Genomic DNA, 16861 nt, shown 5'->3' with positions numbered 1-16861 from the left:
TAAACAGTCAAAATAGCAAAACACAATAAATTCAAATTGTAATTAAATTTTTAAAAAGGAACATAGTATTTTGTTGCGTTTGATTTTTCGCGAGTATTATACATTGAGAAATTAAAAACTTTTTAAAAGATTTAAATTGCAATTTATTCATTATATTATTTAAACCGACGTTTAATCTCCCTGTGACCATGCTCGCTGTAAAGTGTTTCAAACATCATGTCATTTAACGTTTTAATCTTTATAATAATTAAATTAATAGTATAAAACGAAGTCGCTTTCTATGTGCTTAAATCTTTAAATGTACTCAATTTGACGAGTTTTTTTTTAAACAGAAAGAGTGATTCACGAGAAAAATATATAATATGTATAATAACACTACTTCGAATTTAACGCGTGCGAAGCCACGGGTAAAAGCTAGTAACAATATTAAGACATAACGAACGATGACGATGTGTTTGTTTTTTAGATTATACTAGCTGCGCCCCGCGGTGTCACCCGCGTAATTACGTATTCCGTAGGAATATCGGGATAAATAGTTGCCTATACGTCATTCCAGTTGCCCAGCTATCTAGGTACATACCAAATTTCATTGCAATCGGTCCAGAAGTTTTTGCGTGAAAGACTGAAAGAGCAACAAACACACACACACATCCTTACAAACTTTCGCATTTATAATTTTAGTAGGAAGGATGGTAGGATAGGAAATAGGTTTTTGACCATAGATTGTACATTGTTGATGATTTTTGGACCGAAGTTACTAATCGGGCATTACAAAAAGTACCAAACCTTGTAACGACACATTTGGCTAAAGTTGTAAGCTGTGTGCCTTGCGCGTGTTTCTCTCTTTCTCTCTCTCCTTCTCAAAGAAAGCAAGCTACTTATTTTGTTTCGTCTTTAAGTTGCGTGATTTAGTGCTTGTACACATACATAATATGAAATAGTGAAGCATACTATGTATATATAAATTAGGTCTCATTTTTAAAGAGTTTTCAAAATCTGAAGTCAGATGATTCTCTTATGCCTATTTGGTAATTGTTGCCATTTGGTACCGTTATGTCGATGCCCTTTATTGTCGAAAATAATGACTGAATATTATTTTTCAAATTCTTATGTTATTTAATTTAAAATAGTTTTAAAAAAAATATGCGTTGATTGGCGTGGGTAGATTGTTGTAGCACAAATATTTAAGCTAACTAATAAGTATGTATACAGATAATATATTAACTATATAATGTTTTACTCATAGAACCCAAATACCTTCCAGTAGTTTTATAACAAAAATAAAAATAAAATGTACTATCAAATTGTCAGCTGTCATTTTGCTGTGCATTGTGAACTATAACGTTTGTGATATTAATTATTATTGATATTGATAAAATTGAATAAGTATACATAAAAAGTTTTTATAATTAAGGGGATAAATCTTTGCTGTGTGAATAAATAGAATATAAATTTCATTTTATATATAATTTATTCGTTCGGGATATATCGCAGACACCGCGTCACGTCCTACAATGTTTTTATGAAATAAGGTTGAATTAAAGTATAGAAATGGGTGATTCTCAAGTGGCAAACATCGTAAACGAAATACTGGTAAGTTTTAGCTCAATCTTTGTTTCAAACGTCTTAATTTCAGCACGTACAATATAAGTATATGTTACAGCGAGTGGAGGCAGTTGAGGAGGCGTTTAGTTGTTTTTTGGTTCACAAGCCAGAGCAAGAGAATGAAAGGCTCAGCATGTATCAGAAGAAACTATGTGCTGTAATGACTTCCTCAAGTACCGAGGTGCAGGAATCTGGTATAAGACAGTATTTGTCATTAACTGCTGTCCTTACAAACCGGTACAAGATGAAACAACTTCTGACCCTGTTAGAGAATTTGGTGAATACCAATATTTTGCAAGCTCGGTAAGATAAAATTGTATTGCAGAGAAATTTTGATATATGAAATGACTTATGCTTAAATTGTTTATTTTTATCTTTAGTATGCTCTGCGACTGTATTCTTGTATGCGAGAGGCTAACATATCAGAATGCTGATTTTTGGATAGAATGCTTTAATCTGATCCGAAGAATTATTGGTGGAGTTGATTATAAGGGTGTTAGAGAAATTTTGAAGGTAACAAAAACTTGTTTTTATTAAAAGCCTGCACTATGAATTTAATTATTCGCCTTTTAACTAAATATAAGTCTAACATTGATTGGTTTGATCAAGTTTGTAATTACTGTACACAATTAACTATAAAAATCAAAGTATACTCTAGTACAACACCTTTGATTTCATAGTAAAAGCTGTAATAGTCCATCCATGTGCGGTTGTTATATTTAATCAATATAGTGTCATGAAATTGCTGATCTTTGTTAATGCGAGATGATGATATGTAATGTCTCATAGCAAAAGCAGTATGTTGGATAATTACAACATAATAATAAATCTTTTGTAATCATATACATATAACAATAACAGTTAAATAAATAAATGTCCAGAACACCATATGTTTCTCAATCTCACCTCCCATTTCTCATCCCTTGGCTCTGCATATTTGGATTATTAAACCGTGATAAAACTATCTTGCCAGACTTTTACCAAAACAAAAAGTTTTGATTTATGGATGTTACAAATATCAATCCATAATTGACTATAAATTATGATAATTTTTATTTATTGCTCTTGTGGTGGCTCTATAAATATGTTCACTTCAATCAATGCTGCTTTATTTTGTTCAATAAGTATATTGGTGTTGTAATTATACTAAGAATGTAGTGGAAAAAGGTGCACTACTCCATAATCCTTTCAGGGATGTCGTGACAAAGCTCTCACACTGCCAGTTAGATTGAACTCAAGTACGATGCCACAAATGAAAGCTATTTATAATGTTATTGAGTATATTTTTGACCGTAATGCCTCATTACTGCCTGCATACTTCATAGTGACTGAAATACAAAAGGACTATCCTGATAACAATCACTGGTTGCATTGGGTAAGATTTTTTCATTCATTGTTTGTAAGGTTAAGAAAAATATTTCTTTCTGCATACAGAACTTCTTCTGTTCTTTATTGAAATATTATATTTATTGAAATATTATATTCAGTGTACCTTGCTTGACGTCAAATATACTATTTTGCATGAATGACAGCATGGCAGCCTTATATAGCAGTCTGGGCTATGTGTGCTTCTGTGTCTAGAAAAGTAGTAAACTAAAATTATTAACAGTGACAGTTACTTTCTCAGTTTTAGGGGTGTGGCAATGGAATATCTTATTTTCTATATTATTACCATATTATATAGGAATAATTATATTCCATTCATACATCCCTGGATTCAACTGCAGCGAGTAAGCCTACAGCACTCAGTGATATTGTTCTATTCTCTTGTGCATTGTATTAACTAAAATTTTGGATTGGATCATTTGTGTGGAAGAACAATAACCTACTAAACTTTATGAATTGGTGAATAATTAAATGAAATAACACTAACTTATATATTTCAGCATACTAATCTACTTCTGATATATTTTATGTACTGTTATGTACTAAATGGTGTTGTAGTTCTTATAATTTGGTTATGATGTGAAATTAATACGTTTAAATTAAAAAACTGTTTTATTTTCAGCAACTAGCTAAGTTATTAACAACATTTGTAGAAAGTTTTAAGCCATGTGCACAAATGGTCTCTATAGTGGGTCATTCAAAAATGCTACCTATTGTTGAATTCTCTGGATATGCTGACCACTTAGTTAATCCGTGGCGTTTAGATCCAACCACATTGAAATTCTGTTTAAAAGGGAACCTGCCATATGATGATGAGCTGTTCAAACCACAGATAGATCTATTAAAACATGTTTTACAACAGCCATATTCGAGGGATATGATGTGCTCTATGTTAGGATTGCAAAAGCAGCATAAACAACTGTGTATAGCTTTGGAGGATCAATTAGTTGAGCTGATGATTTTGCCGATAGAACGGAGTGAACAAGAGAATGAGGAAGATGAAATGTCTTCCACACACTGGTGTTGGCTGCATCTGTCATCTCAAGTGATATATTTAATACTGATAGGCTTTGCATCATTCCCCAATATAGTGATGGGATTGCATAACAAGCTGATAGGTCGCGATATGAAGAAGGGGAGGGATCATTTAATGTGGGTTCTATTGCAATATATATCAGGGAGTATCCAAAGGAATTCCCTTTCTCTATTTTTGCCGATTGTCAAATTGCATGAGTTGCTTTATCCAGAGAAAGAGCCCTTGCCAGTACCTGATTGTACGAAGGCACACTGTACGCACCAAATGGCTGTTGTATGTATTTGGACGCATTTGTTGAAGAAAGCAGAAATTGAACATAAGACAATGGTAATGCCGCAAAATTTGAAATTGCAATATGAGTGAGTATTAATTTATATTTCATTATTAAATATTTGCTATCCCGTTTGTCAAACCAGCTCGTATTAATATTAGTACGTAACTGTATTTAACAAAATATGATAATGTGTTGTGATTTTTCACTTCAGATTTTTCCAACATTTAATGACATCAAACAACACTCCTACTCTAATGGGTTCAGATTATCGCATAGCGTTGCTATGCAACGCGTATTCCACCAACCAGGAGTATTTCGCTCGACCAATGGGCATAATTATAGAAACTCTATTCGGTAGTCAAAAAGCAATGCCCAATGGAAATCCTGCTTCACCTTTACCAACTGTGCCTCTATCGATGTGTATTTTAGATAGTTTAACACTCCATTGTAAGATGTCGTTAATACATTCGATAGTAGCACATATTGCGAAATTGGCTCAGAATAAAACAAATATACCTGGAAGTAACATGATGGCTCCAGCAATGGTTGAAACATACAGCCGACTGTTGGTTTACACTGAGATTGAATCAATGGGCATAAAAGGATTTATTAGTGAGTATGTTAAGAACTAAACTAAATAAAACTTAAATTTTTGGTTTCATGATGAAACATAAATACATATAGTTAAAAATATTGAAAAATAGTAAAATAATAGTATCTATTGCATCTAAATATGAAGGCTATTCTTCCCACAGATCAGCTATTGCCCAACGTGTTCAAATCCCACGCGTGGGGTATTCTCCACAACTTGCTGGACATGTTCTCATATAGGATACACCACATCCAACCCCACTATAGAGTGACACTATTGTCCAATATACACTCTCTGACTGCTTACCCTCAGGCGAATCAGACCCAATTACAGTTGTGGTGAGTTTTTAAGTTATTGTGTGTACACTAATATGATAAATGGAAAGTTTTTTTGTGTAGTTGATCGCTTTGTGTCATCAGGCCTTTTTCCTCAATTTAATGTGGGTTAAGCCGTGGTGCATAGCTAGTGTACGTTATGTATTGTTTTCAGGATCAAATAATTTTTATAGGGTGTGGGACGTATGTACGTACCTTGCCAGTATCATCCACAGATTTTACTTTACGGGCTAGGAGATGTGAGCCTATTATGCTCTGACAGTCACAACAACTGGTTGGAAGAGATTCTTTTGGCTATTTTCATATTTGTACCCAAATACCTACGTTTTGTTTTGTATATTTCATTGTTATTTTTGCATTTATTTTGTATGTTAAAAAAAATGATTAATTTAATTAGTGTTTGAATTTCTTAACGTATTTTATGTTTCAGTTTTGAAAGCACAGCGCTCCGTCTTATAACAAGTCTCGGTAGTTCCGGCGTGCAATTGCAAATGTCTCGCGTCGTGTCCGAGCCGAAGTCCTTGGTTTCGAGTGAGAGTGAAGAGTTGAACCGAGTGCTCGTTCTCACTCTGGCACGCGGTATATATATGACGGGAGCTGGTGAGTGTTGTTTAAGGTTTTCGTTTGTCTTGGGGTAGCTCGCACCGGGGTGTAGCGTCACATTTCTGAATCGCGCAAGCGAAATGTTTTTGTTCGTTGTCGAGGATCCTTCTTTTTTCAATGCAGGGATTCAAACTTCCTTCCTCCACAGGGGAAGTTACCACACCCCCACAGAAGAATGAAGGCAAGGCCTGTTGTCGCCTCACCACCCTTCCCACTTCACAGTCTGTAACTTTATTCCAATCGTCAATCTTTTCCTTATACGGACAAGTCCTACTTCTGCAAATGTTCATGGGCAGTGGTGATTGCTTACTATCAGGTGGTCCACCAGCTCGGTTGCCCGCTATTAATTATTTTGTAATAGAGGACAACCGAGAAAAATATGTTTTATTAATGCAAAACGTAAATAAAAAATGTTTTCTGCCAATATTCGTTCATATCATAACATATAACATTTTTTTTATTATTTGTTATAAATTATTTTTAAGGTAATGCACCACCACGTTAATTTTTACCCTCTCTTTCGGGTTGTCTAGGAGAGATCGCTTATAGCGTTAAGACCGCCCTCTGTTCATTTTAAGTTGCTACCATTTCTTGTAATTGTATAATTTATGCTGTACAATAAAGTATTTTTCATTTCATATCACAGTAGATAACATGTTGCCAATACGTTGTTGCACCCATTTATCATTCAGTGAATGTTCTATTAAAGTCATTGTAAAGATAACTGGGGATAAACAGATAAACAAACTGACATACAGAGAATCAAATATTGTTTATGACATGGTATCATAATAGTAATAAGTTTTTGATAAGCATCGTCTTTATTTTGATATCATAGTTATGTAAAGTCAAATGTTATTATACCTTACATTAGCAGAAACAAGGAATTCTAGAATGCCTTCTCGAGTCCAATAGAAATAAAAAGCCAAGCTTCACCCTTGTTGTTCACCTTGCTGAAAAAAACCGTCTTTGAAAACCTCAATTACTCTATAAAACATCAATTCTTGGTCTGTATATATTTTCGAGATTTTTATATGCAATTAATACAAAACTATTTATTATATTGTTGATAAAGATACACGTTATTTAAAGAAAAAATTTAAACAATAACAAAAAACACGAGTTGCCAAACATATAATCGGCGTTCTAAGCATTCCAATTTACAGTAAAATATATCCCGTTACAGGAAGCGACGGAGCGGCAGTAAAAGAGCTATTGACGACGATCATGACCAATACACCGCATATGTGGTCCCAGCACACCTTACAATGTTTCCCCCCTGTGCTGGTGGAATTCTTTGCTCAGGTGAGCCAGTTTTTTTTGTCACAGTCGACACTGGAACTGGTGGGTCGCCTGATGGTAAACGCCACTACCGCCCATTATATATTGAATATGAGATTTTTTGAATCATATTGCCATTTTCTAATAAAATCCCTTTGGATGTCTGAGTATCTCATACTGTGAATATTTCAATTGAACCTGGTAGGCGGAAGGAAGAAATATCGTAAAACGCTGAAAAAAGAAACGAAGTTTTGATGAAAACTAAAACTGCATAATGTTTTTGATGAATTTAAAACATGTACTCGAATACTTAATATAATTTAAAAAATAATCTTTTTTATACAAAAAAATAAGTGTTTTTTAAAATATATTTGGTAGAGAGTATTTCTAATTCATAAATAACATACTAAACCATATTTTCGTAACGAAAATTTTAAGTAAAAATACGAATACGTACGTTGAAATAATTATGATGTATGCTTGGTGACTGGAGATGTCAATATAAAAAGTGAATGTTAATTTCAGATATTTGAGGCGATTTTATTTCAATCTCAAATGCTTCCTTTTCCTTTTTCCAGAACCCAGCTACGAAAGAGAACAAACAGTTGCTCAAGAAGTCGGTTGAAGAAGAATACCGGAAGTGGACATCAATGGCCAACGACAATGATATCATCTCGCATTTCTCCGTGCCGGGTACTCCACTGTTCCTCTGTCTCTTGTGGAAGATGATATTTGAGACGAATCGCATTAATCCCATAGCTTTTAAGTGAGTGTTATTGTTATGAACTAGCTTTTGCCCGCGGCTTCGCACGTGTTAAATTCGGAGTAGTATAATAGACTACCTGCGCCCCGCGGTTTCACCCGCGTAAGTCCGTAACCCGTAGGAATATCGGGATAAAAAGCTATGTGTTATTCCAGTTGCCCAGCTGTCTACGTACCAAATTTTATTGCAATCGGTTCAGTAGTTTTTGCGTGAAAGAATAACAAACACACACACCTCCTTACAAACTTTCGCATTTATAATATTAATAGGATTAGAAGGACGTTAGTATACATAAACCGTCCTCTTGAATCATCTTTAAAAATAAAAAATAAAACCATCAAAATATGTTGGTAGTTTTAAAAATCTAAGCACACATATATACGTGCGCAGACGCGGGTAGCGACTTTTCTTGATACTAGTGATGCGAAAGTTTGTATGCTTGCTTGCCATTAGTTCACGTAGCCACAGAGCGATTTTGTGGTATAATTTTTGTGTCTGATGACATCTTATTGCAGTGAGAGTTTTAATTTTGTCAAAATTCGGTTCCTCCTTACCAGGGAGGCTTCAGATCCCCACATGACCCTCACGTCGGCAATCGAATTTCTTCACCTTTTTTGGTGTTAAATGCGATCAGGATTAGGTTTAGATTAGATTTGAATAATAATAAAAAAAAAAAAACATAAAAAGTCTACCCCAACAAAGCGGAATAGTTTTAAATGATTAAATAGGAAATATGATTATTATAATTTTGTACATTTTTACTTATAATTACGATATATAATAAATAAGTATTATTGTATTTAGTATTTAGTAAAAAAAAAAAAAAACCATTCACTGTGTCCCTGCTGTGGGAACACGTCTTCATTCCCTGATGGATGATGATCATGGTGATGGTGACGTTGATGATGATGATGATTATATTTGTAGGATCCTCGAGCGCATCGGCGCACGCGCACTGTCGGCGCACCTGCGCAAGTTCTGCGACTACCTGGTGTTCGAAGTGACGAACCCGGCCGGCGGGCCGCACATCAACAAGTGCGTGGACGCAATCAACGATATCATATGGAAGTACAATATTGTCACCATTGACAGACTGGTTCTGTGCCTTGTGAGTATTCGTGGTTTTTTCCCTAATGTAACCTACAAAAAAGTATTTGATTGTCATTACTCATTACTGCTTGTGGTTGGAGGCTGTTAAAACTAATAAAAATTTGTTTAATCTTACTTATTTTTTGCTGTTTGATAAAACAATCTTTTCAACATATTTTATGTTCGTTGGTTTTAGTACAATTAGTTGTCAAGTAGTAAGGTGAACTTTGTTACACAAGTTTGAGTTTTATTATTTCATATGGCTATATTTAAAAAAATGTTTTGATATCTATTCTAGTATTGTTACATTCACTCTTGGTCTAAATTAAGCCGTCAACTCGTGAGCATGCCACACGATGATTATTTTCCTTTTATATGATTAGTATATAGAAAATAAGAGAACCGTCACAAACATAACTAAAAACAACTGAAAAAAGTCAAATAATGATACACATATATATTTGTTGCGCTAACGACATGCAAATACATAAAATTCCAGGCTCTGCGACCGAATCCAGATGCTAATGAAAGCCAGGTGTGTCTCTACATCATCCAACTGCTTTTGCTCAAAGGTTCGGAGTTGAGGAACAGGGCGCAGGATTTCGTCAAGGAGAACTCACCGGAACATTGGAAGCAGAACAATTGGTATGTACAGCTTTTGTAGAAGGAGACAATTTTGTACTTTTTTGTACATGGGGTGATGGGGTGTCGTGTTAAGTGGTCGATGAAATTTTTTATTTTTATGTTCACTGTAATTTGGCCAGTGATTTAAATATTTGTGTTAACTTTTATTTATTCGAAACATAAAACAGAGATACGAATGAAGTCGAAAATCAAAAACAAGTTATGTTAATTATTTTTTCAAACAAATTCCAGGTACGACAAGCATCTAGCATTCCACAGGAAGTACCCCGAGAAGTTTGCCCCGGAAGAAGCTAATGGTGCATACGGTGCGCCCATACCGGTGTATTTGAGCAACGTATGTCTGCGGTTCATTCCCGTGCTGGACATAGTCGTCCACAGGCACTTGGAAATACCGCAAGTTAGCAAGAATCTGGAGCAATTGCTGGAGCACTTGGGATATTTGTATAAGTTTCATGGTGAGTTCTTAATTTAGTATTTTCTCACTGAGGATAGTAATGTATTCAGACACTATTTGCCATTTTAACTGATAGATAAGCTAAGCAGAATATATTCAGAAGTTTTGGATTTAGATTCGAGAGGAAGATCCTCCCTATTTTTCTACAAAAATCTTAATGCGGTTCATAAAATATATTTTCTTACATCTACCAAGTTTCAACAGTATAGTTCTTATAATTTTGGCAAAAAAGCGACTCCAACATACGGACGGACACACAAATCTTAAAAATCTCAAAATCAACCCACAAAAAATTAATTGATAAAAAATGCATTTAAATTAATTTCGTCGTTTGAATAAAAAATACATATAATCATCCTTTCGTCATTCGTAATTCCAGATCGTCCAGTCACGTTCCTTTACAACACGCTGCACTACTACGAGACAAAGCTGCGTGACAAACCACTGCTTAAACGCAAACTCGTGACCGCTGTACTGGGTGCGCTGAAGGAAGTTCGACCAAACGGTTGGGCCACCACGGAAACGTTCCAGAACTATCTGGCGAAGTCCGATACTGATGCAACTGCGTGGACACCCGAGTTGAACTACTATTTGGGACTGGTTAACCGCATGGTCGATAGTATCCTTTTTTTGAAGTCACAAAATATATGTTTAGTTCATAATTTTACAAGTGCTCTAACTCAAACTCAAACATTTATTTAATCAATTAGACTTCCTAAATAAGCACTTTTGAATCGTCATATTACACAGTTATAACATTTACCACCGGTTCGGAACGCAGTTTCTACAGAGAAGAGCCAGCAAGAAACTCTGTAGTTGCTCTTTTAAAATAATATCAATTTTACATTTTAATTCTACATGATATGTATCATGTACATAACAATGATGACAAAGAACTCTGTATATTATATATGAGTAGGATTAACATATTGTTTTCCACTTAGTGCAATATTTTTCTGTCATATATAAAGTCAACAAAGAATAATTTAAATAGTGTTATGAGATAGTAGATAAATTATAATAATAGAAGACCCATTACAATATGATCATTCTAAAGCATTTGCACTTCATTGCATATTGTGTTCGAATTTTTTTTTTGTCACGTCATTTGATGTAGTTGTTATACATCTTTTAACAATTTCCTCAACATTGATCAGCAATGACAGGCAACTCCCACTTCCCGAACACAGACTGGCGTTTCAACGAGTACCCGAACCCGTCAGCTCACTGCCTCTACGTGACCAGCGTCGAACTAATGTCCCTCCCGATCCCTCCCAACGTGGTCGGGAACAGCCTATTGGACGTCGTTACTAAAGGCTTCGTCGTTATCCCCACCACAAAGATACAGCTATGGATAAACGCGATCGGGATCATCCTAGCGGCTCTTCCGGAAGCGTATTGGACGGTACTGTACGATCGTGTATTGGAAACGATAACGAGTACGCAAATGATCGAATGGTCGTACGAGCACACGCCGTTTCAGTTGTACAATTTAAATACCACATACGACGCCATGTTGGAGAATAAGTTCAGTCTGATAGTGGCATTGACGCACGCTTTTTGGTACCACGCGGGCGCGGGCCTGATCATGCTGATGCCTACGTGAGTATGACTCCTTGGACAAAATAATTTTTAACTTTACATTATTTATTATTATTATACTACCTGCACGCCCCAACTTCGCCCGGGTAGTCATAAAATATCATATCTTTGAGGTTGGATGAAACTGCATACGATGTGCAAATTTGATTATAATCGTTTGAGTAGTTTAGGAGTCCATCGCAGACAAACAACGTGATATGTATTTGATATATATTGAAATTTATTTAATTTGTAATACTCGCATACCACCACTAAAGGGAAACTTATGGAAATCTTACACAGCAACACAGATCCAAAAAGCAGTGTCCTGTTTGTTATAGTATATATGTATTGACATATACTAATTGTAGTTTTGTATGAATTCCAGTTTCGTCAAAGAGAAGTTAGCGCCGGAGATTCGTACGGAGACCCAACTCATATACCTGTGCCACCTCGTCGGTCCGTACTTGCAGCGTTTTAACTCGGACCTCTCCAGAGCAGTCATGGATATTACTATAACGCTGTATGAACTGTTGGCTCACGTGGACAAAACGCAACCACATTTGGAGTATATCGATCCGATATGCGATCTACTGTATCCTTTTTTTGGTGATTCTTTTAAGTTGGAATTTTTCTCTATTTTTTTTTAAGCCTTACATTTTTTAAGACAAGTACATCGTATTTGTTTAACTCTTCAACTATATCCAGTCATTCATTAAAATAGTTTCAATGGTAATGATATCAAACCGTAACGGACGTAAAGACTTGCAGATATGTATATGTATATTCTCAATTAAAACCTGTTTGAAGTTTTGATTGATACATTTAAAACAATATTACATTTTCCGATCAAATTTGAAATTGCAAAGGTGTAAGTAATTTCCATTAGGGTGTCTGTATTGTTCTCTATAAATTGATATCATTTATGAATAATGTATAACACTCACAATACATAGAAATCCTGAACGCAATACAGTTATCACATAAAATACATGTTCGTCGGTGACACACTAAAGAACGAGTTGGAGGGAGTGATTCGGAAACTTCGGCCCGCGCTGCAAATGCGTCTTCGGTTCATCACTCACTTGAACGTGGAACAGATAAACACCGCCTAGCAGAACGATTACTACAGCTATACGCCCTCTAGCTCTAGCTCGAGCTCGGAGTAAGCTATGCTGTAGTAATCAATTCAAATCTTTCATTCAGTGACTCGTTCACTCAATTCGCGTAGTGTTCAAATGACTGTGGATGGAAGATAAAAATGAGCGTTGGGTTTGATCTTTCATTCGGTCATGTTTTACAATAGGGAGTGAGGATTTTAAAAATTCTGTGTGAGACAGACTTGGAAATCTCAATCATTGTTATTTAAACTGACAAATTATTTGAACTGATAATTTTTTTAGTCCAATAGTATTACCTTAAGTAACTACTTATAATGCATAATAAAAAGTGAACACAAAGAGGTGTTCTAAAAATAAAAAATTTAAAGGAATGAAATATTTGCTATTATATATATATATATATATATATACTTTTTTTTTTACAAGTATCAGGTGTCTTTGCCACATTGCGTTTCGTTCATGTTTTAGTGAATTTGATAATTGGACTATAATTTATTGGAAAATATTTAAAGACAATTCTGTTTTTCTTTAATTCGATAATAATTAAAATTTGCTTTGCTTTTTATCTTTCAAAATCAGTAAAAATATATTAAATTTTAGATTTTTAACTTAATTTGTGTATTAAGGTAAAATATTAATTGCGAGAGAATATTCATTACGAATTAAAATAAGCTTAACATCTTTATAAATTTAATAATTATAAAAATTGTTTAGATAGATTTGTAGTGTTACAATAGTCTCTGCTACTACAGAATTGTATAAAACAACTTAGTAATTTAATTAGATAAATAATGTTATAAAATGGCCTAAAAGAAATTACGCCACGTGTGATTTATAAGTGAAAGTGAAATTTGTTCAAGAATTATTATAGCTATACCACAGAGAGAACCCGTCACTTATGATTCAGCAATAAATATTCATAGTATTAGAAGACATGGGTGCATTGGTTGTTAAAAATATAAGTTTAGTGTAGTTTTAAGTATACTATGTTCTAATTAAATATATCTTTACTAATGATATAGAGCTGAAATTTGTTGAACGAGTAATCTCAGGAACTTTTAGACTAATTTCAAAAGCGAGAACTTCAACTTTATATTATTAGTATAGATACACTATATACATATTATATGAGATATTTCAATATCAAATAAGAAAAATATTGGATAACGTCTACTTACCATCAAGCTGTGTTTTCTTGTAATTAACTGAGTACGAAAAAACACACAGAATAAAAATCTTTGTTTGCCGCTTGATATCAATCGAGAGACGTTAAAATCGATTTATTTTCCACATCACTGTCAATACATCACAAATGAATAATCGTCAATATTTATCTTATTTATATTCATTAAATTATAAATCTATGGTGATAAATAAAGGAATTGTAAACCGCTTTTGGTAAGAATTTTTTAAATTGTGAGATTACTATTATAAACAAGCTATCTTTAATAACTTAGAATCGTATTGTTTGTTGACGTAATAGTGATTATAGTTAATGATATACAATGTACGTGTAATATTGAAATGTATGATCATTTTATTTGTTAAGAAATAAATTTACATTGATCATAATCGTGGTGAATATAATCAGTAAGTACTTATTGATAAATTTTGCTGTGCAACGAAATCTACTATAACGGAACGGAATTTCAGATATGAATATTAGAAAGCTCGATTAAAATCAAATTTCATGATGAATTATAATAATTGTTTATATTTTACTAACAAATCAGCCCATGTTTCCGGGATCTAATGTCTTCTCAAACGGTCAAACTAGAGTAAACATAGGTGTAGTAAGTAGTATGTATGAAATTTTGCTAGTGAGAAACCGAAATTAAGTAACAGATTTTGTATCTTTGGACACAAAAAAAATCCCAAATCAACCAACACCTTAAATTGGAATACTTTGTGACTCTATGGCTGTGCTAGCATTTATTTTTCAATTTACAATTTTTTATTATTGATGGCTCTGAGAATGACTTAAATGAAATCTAACTTTTTTACTAAACTAGTATTCATATTCGAACATGCCCCTGCGAATAAATAAGACCAGGATGCAGAACTTAACAAATCTTCTGACAATGATTATTTCTTTTATAAATTAAGAAATGTCCGTCTGAAAATTTATTATATAGCTGACGAGGCGTAATATGAAAATATTAAAACACAAACGTAGGTTTGTTTTTGGCCTGTACATACGTTTCCTGGCATATATATTCGTAGTCGTACCTGAACAAATAATTAAATATGAAAAATAGCAATAATATAAAAGTTGTAATACTGACCTCATATTATGTAGATATTACTTAAGTAAATTTCTACACAAAAAACTATACTATGATTACAAAATTACTTAAAACTATTCTATTTTATATTGGAATACGATTTTGTAATTGTTCTCTATTTTTGGATAAACTGTGTATAAACGTATACATGTAATAAAATGTGGTTGAGGCTGTTTCATTCATTTTCCCTAGCTCATTTTAAATTTACTGTTTTTAAACTAGAAAAATATAGCCCTTGTTTAAGTCGCAACCTGTTGTTTTTATTTTTTTATCAAGTTTATTTATTGACATAGGATTTAGAGGTACAACTTGAAATATAAATGTGTTAGTATCAATCTAAGGGTAAGGTGTAGCTATTTATTGAGATTTTAATGAATATATATATATAAAGGAACAGATACAATATCGTTTTGTTTTTTATGTAGAAAACCAGCTTCCGCCCGCCGTTTGCGCACGTGGAGTTAGGACATTCACAAATGATTTTATTATCCCAATGGAGCATTTAATCGGGATGAAAATTATCCTATCACCCAAGGCAGCTATACCGTGTCTGTATACCAAATTTCAAGATAACCGTTTATACAGTGTAACAAAAATGTCTTGTGAAAGGTGGTAACATTAGAGTGTACGCGGCGAAAGAAGTCCACGACAAATGTATGAACTGAATTTGACGAGTGGGCACCCATTACGGCCCCAGATGGTGGGCACTGAAGCACATCTCACTTATCACTTTTACCAAGTGGCCTATGAGTGCTGAATAGCGGATACAAAAACATTTATACATGATATTTTTGAATATGGTAGCTCTTTCGATATTATATATAATAGTATATTTTATCGAATATGAAATAGTCACTTATTTTTATTTTAAGTAATAATTTAAATTAAAAGTGAGTGACTGCCAGTATGACGTTCACATGTATTTTTTTAGAGCATGCAATCGAGCTTGTACGCCGATTTTTTAGAGCGTACAAGTGATCAGGAGGCTTACCGCCTTATTTGCAGAGGTGAAGCATGCCCGTGCCTAAGTTGTGATTAATAATAAGTAAAACGAAAGTTACAATGAAATGTAAACTCTTTACACATACCTATACCTAGCCAGTTACACTCGGAGATCACATACTCAATGGTGAAAGAATTTGATAGTCAATCCAGTAATTCTTGAGATTAGTGCGTTAAAACAAAGAAACAAACAAACCCTTCTTTATTGATAAAATAATAACAATTTTATTTATGTACCTCTACTATATTTTGCGATCTTAATTTATGATAATCATAATTATTATGTAAAAAACAAAAACCGATAATTCTAAATCTTGTTAATGATAAACCGCGTAGGTACATGATTTTAAAAAGCGACGCTTTCTCTTCGACCAAAAAGGATATCCGGTCCAGCAGTGACAGTTTTTAATACTTTCATTTGCAGGATACGAGGCTATTAGATCGAAAACTACCTACGGCGAATTTACTAGGGTATAACATATTAAATTGTATATTCGATTTATAAATTGCTTTCAGCAAAAATCCATTTTTCATACCACTAAAAACGTTTTAAAACTTCGATAAATATTATTTTGATAATAGTCATAATATAATTGAAAATGACAAAGTTAGAGTTACGGGCATAACTTCTGAAAAAAAAAGTTGTAACGGTATGAAAATTTAAAATCACCCATTTAGAATATTTTTGAAGTTAGCATTACAACGTTTCGTACACATAGTATATCGAAGAGTGTTATAAGTTTAATGCAGTCTTTATTGTCCTTAATCCCTATTCTCAACCAGCCGCCATTTTGTAGCACAGTGAATAT

At 33.7% G+C, this 16861-nt stretch overlaps 1 protein-coding gene across 2 annotated transcripts; it reads left to right on the top strand.

Annotated features, from left to right (window-relative positions):
• The first annotated feature begins 1319 nt into the window (after window positions 1–1319).
• On the top strand, window positions 1320–15297 carry LOC119835582 (mediator of RNA polymerase II transcription subunit 23). 2 transcript variants are annotated; one of them, XM_038360493.1, is made up of 17 exons: window positions 1320–1593; window positions 1664–1908; window positions 1986–2118; window positions 2798–2980; window positions 3614–4386; window positions 4513–4913; window positions 5057–5231; window positions 5659–5828; window positions 7018–7136; window positions 7691–7878; window positions 8803–8983; window positions 9464–9609; window positions 9841–10064; window positions 10443–10682; window positions 11221–11665; window positions 12033–12239; window positions 12621–15297. In XM_038360493.1, exons 1-17 carry the CDS (start codon window positions 1552–1554, stop codon window positions 12757–12759), a joined length of 4011 nt encoding a protein of 1336 aa, XP_038216421.1. In that variant the 5' UTR covers window positions 1320–1551; the 3' UTR covers window positions 12760–15297. The 2 variants fall into 2 exon arrangements, with proteins under 2 accessions (XP_038216421.1, XP_038216422.1); XM_038360494.1 differs by lacking the exon at window positions 1986–2118.
• Window positions 15298–16861: the final 1564 nt, after the last annotated feature.

This window comes from Zerene cesonia, chromosome Z (assembly GCF_012273895.1).
Source record: "Zerene cesonia ecotype Mississippi chromosome Z, Zerene_cesonia_1.1, whole genome shotgun sequence".
Lineage (NCBI taxonomy): Eukaryota > Metazoa > Arthropoda > Insecta > Lepidoptera > Pieridae > Zerene > Zerene cesonia.
The sequence above is the reverse complement of the archived record's forward strand: the minus strand, read 5'-3'. Positions and strand labels throughout refer to the sequence as shown.

What these genes read in the sequence shown, in the direction of transcription:
- LOC119835582 (XM_038360493.1), top strand. Translation starts at nt 1,552, where the DNA reads ATGGGTGATTCTCAAGTGGCAAACATCGTAAACGAAATACTG. An exon ending in ACAATCACTGGTTGCATTGG is followed by an intron (nt 2,981 to 3,613) that starts GTAAGATTTTTT and finishes TTTTATTTTCAG; the next exon opens with CAACTAGCTAAGTTATTAAC. An exon ending in GGGCATAAAAGGATTTATTA is followed by an intron (nt 4,914 to 5,056) that starts GTGAGTATGTTA and finishes TTCTTCCCACAG; the next exon opens with ATCAGCTATTGCCCAACGTG.